The sequence below is a fragment of the Hipposideros armiger genome, unplaced genomic scaffold, assembly GCF_001890085.2.
Source record: "Hipposideros armiger isolate ML-2016 unplaced genomic scaffold, ASM189008v1 scaffold_915, whole genome shotgun sequence".
Taxonomy (NCBI): domain Eukaryota; kingdom Metazoa; phylum Chordata; class Mammalia; order Chiroptera; family Hipposideridae; genus Hipposideros; species Hipposideros armiger.
This window is the reverse complement of record NW_017732265.1, coordinates 535,237-541,441: the sequence shown is the minus strand read 5'-3', so window position 1 is coordinate 541,441 and position 6,205 is coordinate 535,237. Positions and strand designations below refer to the sequence as shown.

Here is a 6,205-nt window from a genome sequence, read left to right as displayed (position 1 = left end):
TATTAAAATGATTGCACATCAAATAAATTGTAGGACCTGGCTATTATGTATCAGCAGAAGAGAAAGAAATATGTGGGAATGATTTTTAAGGTGTCAGACCAAGAAGATAGTGCAGAACATCAGCCTCTGTTGGGATAATTTTTTGAGCTGGTGGCACTCACCCACGTCTTAGGATTTGTTGGTCTCATGTGGACACCCGAAGCTGGTCTTAACAATGGTGGGATGGCTTGATTATGGCTTTGACTAAACAAAGCAAAGATATTGAAACAACTCATATATGATGTCCTATCTCCAAATGCTAGACTATGTAGGTCCAGGAACCAAGAGATGAAATGTTCCTAGTGATCAGTCCCAGTGATCTCTGCTTTCTGTCTCCTACTCTTCAGGTTCTGTTAGATTCAAACTCCTGATTCCTTGTGATGGAAAGAATGCTTCTGCTTAAGGAAACACTATTTGTTCCATAGAATATTAACGCCATTACCTGTTTATTTTAGTCTTTTCATTCCAGCAGACCAGCAAGCAAAGAAAGGAATGACTATACTGTCAGGAGTAATTGACACTACGCAGAACAGCATGCAATTAACTTATGAATTGTTTATTCTAGAATGTTTTCTTAATATTTTCAGACTGTGGTTCACAGCAAATAATTGCAATTGTGACAAGAAAAACCACTGATAAGGGTGGACTACTATTTTATATATATGACATAATGTAATATACATTATAAACATTTTTTTTCTTGTAGATTACATGTAGTCACTTCATTACCTGAGTAAGATGTAGTATGGAGAATTCAAAGCAGTTTTATATTAGTAAAAGCTAACCTTAGAAGAAAATGTACTTACATAAATAAGACAATCCATTAGAAAGAATATATATATATATATATATATATATATATATATATATCTGCATCTAACTATATATATTTAGGTATAAACAGAGAAATTTTGATAATTATTTAATAGCATATAACCAAAATTATACATATGTATATATAATTATATATGATATATAAGTATATAGTTATATATGTATAATTTGTATATATGATTTTTATTTTAAGTATTGATCAAAATATATTAATCAAAGCAAAGAATAAGAAACTTAATGATAGCTATTTGTTAACAACACATTATTTTAGCACTATATAATTTGTGAAGTGTGCTCATAAACATTATCTCATTTTATTCCCATAATGACTAAGAATTTGTTATTACTAATAAGGAATCAAAGGGAATGATACAAGAGTATGCAATAAGTTATTGACTTTGAGACCCCTTGAGATAGGCCAAATATATATTTTTTTCACTTCTTATATAATGATAATATTTTGGCATGCTTCTAAGTTTATATAGTGTTTTCAAAATGCATTCTCTCATTTGATCCTACAATAGTCCTAGCAGATATATAAAATGAACTACATTTTGTAAATTAAAGAAATATAACCTCAGAGAAAATTGACTTGAACAATGTCAGTTGGGAAAAGACTAACAGCTGTAGAAAACAAAAATGTTTAACTGTCAAAGCTTGTACACATTCACTTTACCACACAGCTCTTGTTTTTCTTGACATTAGTCAATTGTTCACATATGCACATAAATTTAGTTATTATATTCATATATCCTTTTCAATGTTATTAGGTAGAATTACTAGGCCAATTGAGCAGAGACATTTATATGCACATGGCAAATTTAGTAAAATATACTTTATTCCAATAATATAGACAAATATTCCTCTTCAGGGTTATCATACTTTTCATTCTTATAAAACATTTATTCATTTCATCTTTTTATTATGAAAACATTGTAAACATGCATAAAAGTTGAAAAACTTGAAGTGAACATAGTCTTGATTTTATAGTTAACCTTTTTTACCATAACCAGTTTGTTGTATACCTGTCTATCTTGCCATTCCTCTATTAATCTATCAGTCCATCTTCCTCAGCAGTTATAATGGTGTTTTAATTTTTTTTCTGTATAAGTCTAATATTTGTGTCATCTGGTGTTTGTCTCTATTGCACTGATTGTTTTTTTCTTAAGAATGGGTCATATTTTCTTGTTTCTTTCTACAATATGTCATTTTGAAAGTTGTCTTGGACACTGTGAATTCTGTGTTACAGAAAATTTGAATTAAGATAGGTTCTGCCAAAGAGTAATTTTTAAAGCCACATGTTACTTTAATAAACAAAACTATATTCTCTGACTTAGTTGTCAGCTTGAAGTCTGCCCTGCACACGTGTGGTTCAAAGGTTCATTAGAAATTCAGCTCTTACACTAATTTGAGAATCCTTTTTCTGGTGTCCTCTTTTCAAGGATTTGCATCTTCCCTTTCTAGTGGCTGTGCTGCATTGGCACTGTCCTCTAATTCTTCTAGCTAGTATGACCTTCTCACTTCCACCAGGGTTTTAGCCAACCCACATGGTGCAGACTAGAGGGCCTATGATTTTGCTAAATGTGGTAAAAATATGAAATTCTCAAGCTCTCTTCTTTTCATCCAAATCTCAACTTCTCTCCAGTTCTGCCTAGATCTAGTTCACCCTCTAGTGCTTCAGGTAGGTGTTATGTTTTTTTTAAATTTATTTTTCTAAATATTTTGTACAGACTTTATACTTATTATCTGCTGCTTAGTTGTTTTTTTAGGAGCTATTTGGCCATACTAAAAAAAGAACTCCCATGGTCACCTTTTAACCCACTACATTTCTGTGATTGAAAACCAAAGTTTTTATGAGATTTATAATAACATATATGAAGTGTGATAAAAATCTATGTGAATGCTGCTGACGAGTGCTATCCAACACAAAGGCAAGGATCTTCCATACGGGAAGTGGTGTGTCAAATCTTAGTAACAGTGTGTGACAAGCTTCAACTTGTTCAGTGCAGTCAGTTGAGTGTGAGCTATGATTGAGAGAAGGTGTGTTTTAAAGTGTGCTGTAAATCATCCCCCATCATGACAATACTCTATGTCACACATCACTTCTGGCAATTTCTGTCAAATAAAAACATTAAGGTGTGTCATCATTCACCTTATTCACTGGATCTGGCACTGTGTGACTTCTGGCTCTTCCCCAAAGTCAAAATGACCATGAAAAGTAAACGTTTTGAATTGATTCAGGACACCAAGTCAGCCATGACAGCACATCTAAAGACGCTCATGAAAGAGGACTTACAGAGCTGCTTCAAAAAGTGGCAAGAGGGGGCCGGCCGAGTGGCTCATTTGGTTAAGAGCTCGCTCAAGAGTTTGAGCTCTCCTCTCTTTTCTGAAGCCGAGGAAGCGCGGAGGAGATGGGGCTGACTAGAAAACGCAGCCACTGCCACCATGAGCCTTCTCAACAAGCCCAAGAGTGAGATGACCCCGGAGGAGCTGCAGAAGCGGGAGGAGGAGGAGTTTAACACGGGCCCACTCTCTGTGCTCACGCAGTCGGTCAAGAACAACACCCAGGTGCTCATCAACTGTCGCAACAACAAGAAGCTCCTGGATCGTGTGAAAGCCTTTGACAGGCACTGCAACATGGTACTGGAGAATGTGAAGGAGATGTGGACCGAGGTCCCCAAGAGTGGCAAGGGCAAGAAGAAGTCCAAGCCAGTCAACAAGGACCGCTACATCTCTAAGATGTTCCTGCGAGGGGACTCAGTCATTGTGGTCCTGCGTAACCCACTCATCGCTGGCAAGTAGGGGCCTCTCTCCCCTCCACCGTCAGAACTTGNTTTATCTATCTGAATGTTTTCTTCTCTGACTCACTTCTGAACAAATGTCTTTCTAGTTTCTCCTCCATATCTTCATCTCCAGTTTTCTTTTCAGGTGTTCTTGCATCTGTCTCACCCACAGGAAATTTAAGCCAAATAATTTAGGCTAAGGATGAGATAGCACCACCAAATCAATAATTCAGACATTCAACTAGTCTTGTTTTCACCACCAGTTACTAAAGTAAAATAGTAATATCATAAATATTTGTTAGTATTATTTTGTATAAAACACTGCAATAAGAATTTCTGCTTCAGGCCATAATGGGATATGAAAAACTGAACTTACTCTTTCACTTACACAACTAGAAATCTAGACAAAATATATTAAATAACAGCTCTCAGATATTGGACAGCAGGCAGCTCAGGACTGTGCCCAGAGAGAAAAGGAAACAAACAAGCCAAGACTGTGATGACTGCAATTTACTGCCTAGTGGTAGTTTCCAGTCAGCAGAGCAGGGCTGGGGGACCTAAACAAGCCTCGCTGAGTGGAGGAGACAGAATCCACATTTAGGGAAATCAATTTAGGGAGAGCAGAGTACCAGAGAGTAAGGAGTCACTGAGAGAGAGAGAGAGAGAGAGAGAGAGAGAGAGAGAGAGATGGGGAGAGACAGTAAGCAAGCTCAGGAAATCTGTAGAAGGGCCATTGGACTCCTGAGCTGAGTACTACATGAGTGGACACTAACCAAGGATGGGCAAAGAACCACCAGAAAGCAGTAAGTCGAAAAATCTCCAGGGCTCTCACAAACCAGGAAGAGTTTGTTTTCCCACCAGCAAGTGCGTAAATGCTTTGTAATAGCAGGGCCTCATGTAGAATGCTCAGAAGCCCTACGAGTGGGGCTAGATAAACCCTAGAATAAACCCTAGAATAAGATTTATCTGGCCATAACCTATTGGAGCTTATCATCAAAACTGAAAAGGACCAAACTGATTCCAAGTAACATAACTGTGGCCCCAAAGAAAATCCAACAGTATTTAAAATAATACAGCATTGAGTTCTCAACAATGTTAAATTTGCAACATCTAACAACTGAATATTACCAGGTATGGGAAGAAGCAGCAAAATATGATCCACACATAGGATAAAAGTCAATCAATAGAAATGGACACAGAAATGAACAAGATGGTGGAAGTAGCAGACAAGGATGTTAAAACATATCTGAATATGTTCCACATGTTCTAGAATGTGAAGGGACACATGAATACAATGAGGAAAGAAATGAAAAATACCTAAACAATAAATGAAATTTCTAGAGATGCACAAATAAAATACCTAAAATTAAAAATACACTGGATGGGATTAAAGCAGAGTAGGCATGGTAGAAAAAGAGATCAGTGAATTTGAAGACATAGCCGACAGAGCAGTCACTATCAAAACACGGAGATAAAAAAGACTGATAAAAGTTGGACATAAGTGAATTGTGGGTCAGCATGAATCTAAAAGCAGTCAATGAAAAGTACTGTGATAGGCATTGGGCCCCTCCTGAATGCCAGATTCTGTGCTAAGCACTTCACCTGCAGTATCTCACTTACTACTCAGAGGTGGGTACTACATTCGTCTCCATTTCTCTGTGAGGTAAATATAAAATCACAAAAAAAATGACTTTAAGCAAATTATTGGTTATAAAATAGAGCCTTTTATTTGTGACACTTTAAAATTTTCAAAGATTTTATTTTCATGTTATAAATTCAAAGTACAGCATCTCTTTTGAAGCTCAAAATAGAACTGTATGTTAAGTTGAATAATTATTATTTACTCTAAGACATTAAGTGTATATTTAAGGTCATATAATTCATAAGACCAAGTATATAAGTTGAATTTCCTAATTCTTTCTTATTTGCTATTCCGTTTCTACAAATCCTGCCCCTGTCATAGCAGGTCAAAAAAAAAGAAAACATTTTTGCCTAAGGTCAGGAAAGCCTCACAGATAAGGCTGGATAATGAGCAGGTTTTAAAGCACAAATCAGAATTCCATAAGCAGAAGAAAGTGTGTAACACAGTGCAGGTAGAGAGAACACTCAAGGAAAGGCACCAGGAAGAAAGCCCTCCAGATCCAGTTAAGAGGCAATATATAATATGTATGGGCTGAAACAGAGATTTTATAGAGGGACATATTACAAAAAGCCAGAAAAATGGGTTGAAACTAAATCACTGAAAACTTTGAATGTCACAAAATTTAATATATAAGCATAGGCATTTAGATCTCAACTATTTGAAATCTGTCTTTTACGACATTTAGGCCACAGGAAAACCTCTAGTCAAAAAAGTCATTTCTGAAATCTCCCTGAACACCCCGAGATAATTGAGCTTAGTTAGGAAGATTTTATTTACTGTATGTCCCCATGTATAAGATGCACCTTAATTTGGGGGCCCGAAATTTGAAAAAAAATGTATTACATAACGTTATTGAACTCAAGTTTTATTCATCATAAAATTCACACAACTCCTTATCACTGTCAAA

At 36.0% G+C, this 6,205-nt stretch overlaps 1 protein-coding gene across 1 annotated transcript; it reads left to right on the top strand.

Annotated features, from left to right (window-relative positions):
- The first annotated feature begins 3,251 nt into the window (after window positions 1-3,251).
- LOC109375216 (small nuclear ribonucleoprotein Sm D2) lies at window positions 3,252-3,700 on the top strand. The gene has a single exon (XM_019630456.1). The coding sequence runs from the start codon at window positions 3,319-3,321 to the stop codon at window positions 3,673-3,675; it is 357 nt and encodes a 118-aa protein (XP_019486001.1). The 5' UTR covers window positions 3,252-3,318; the 3' UTR covers window positions 3,676-3,700.
- Window positions 3,701-6,205: the final 2,505 nt, after the last annotated feature.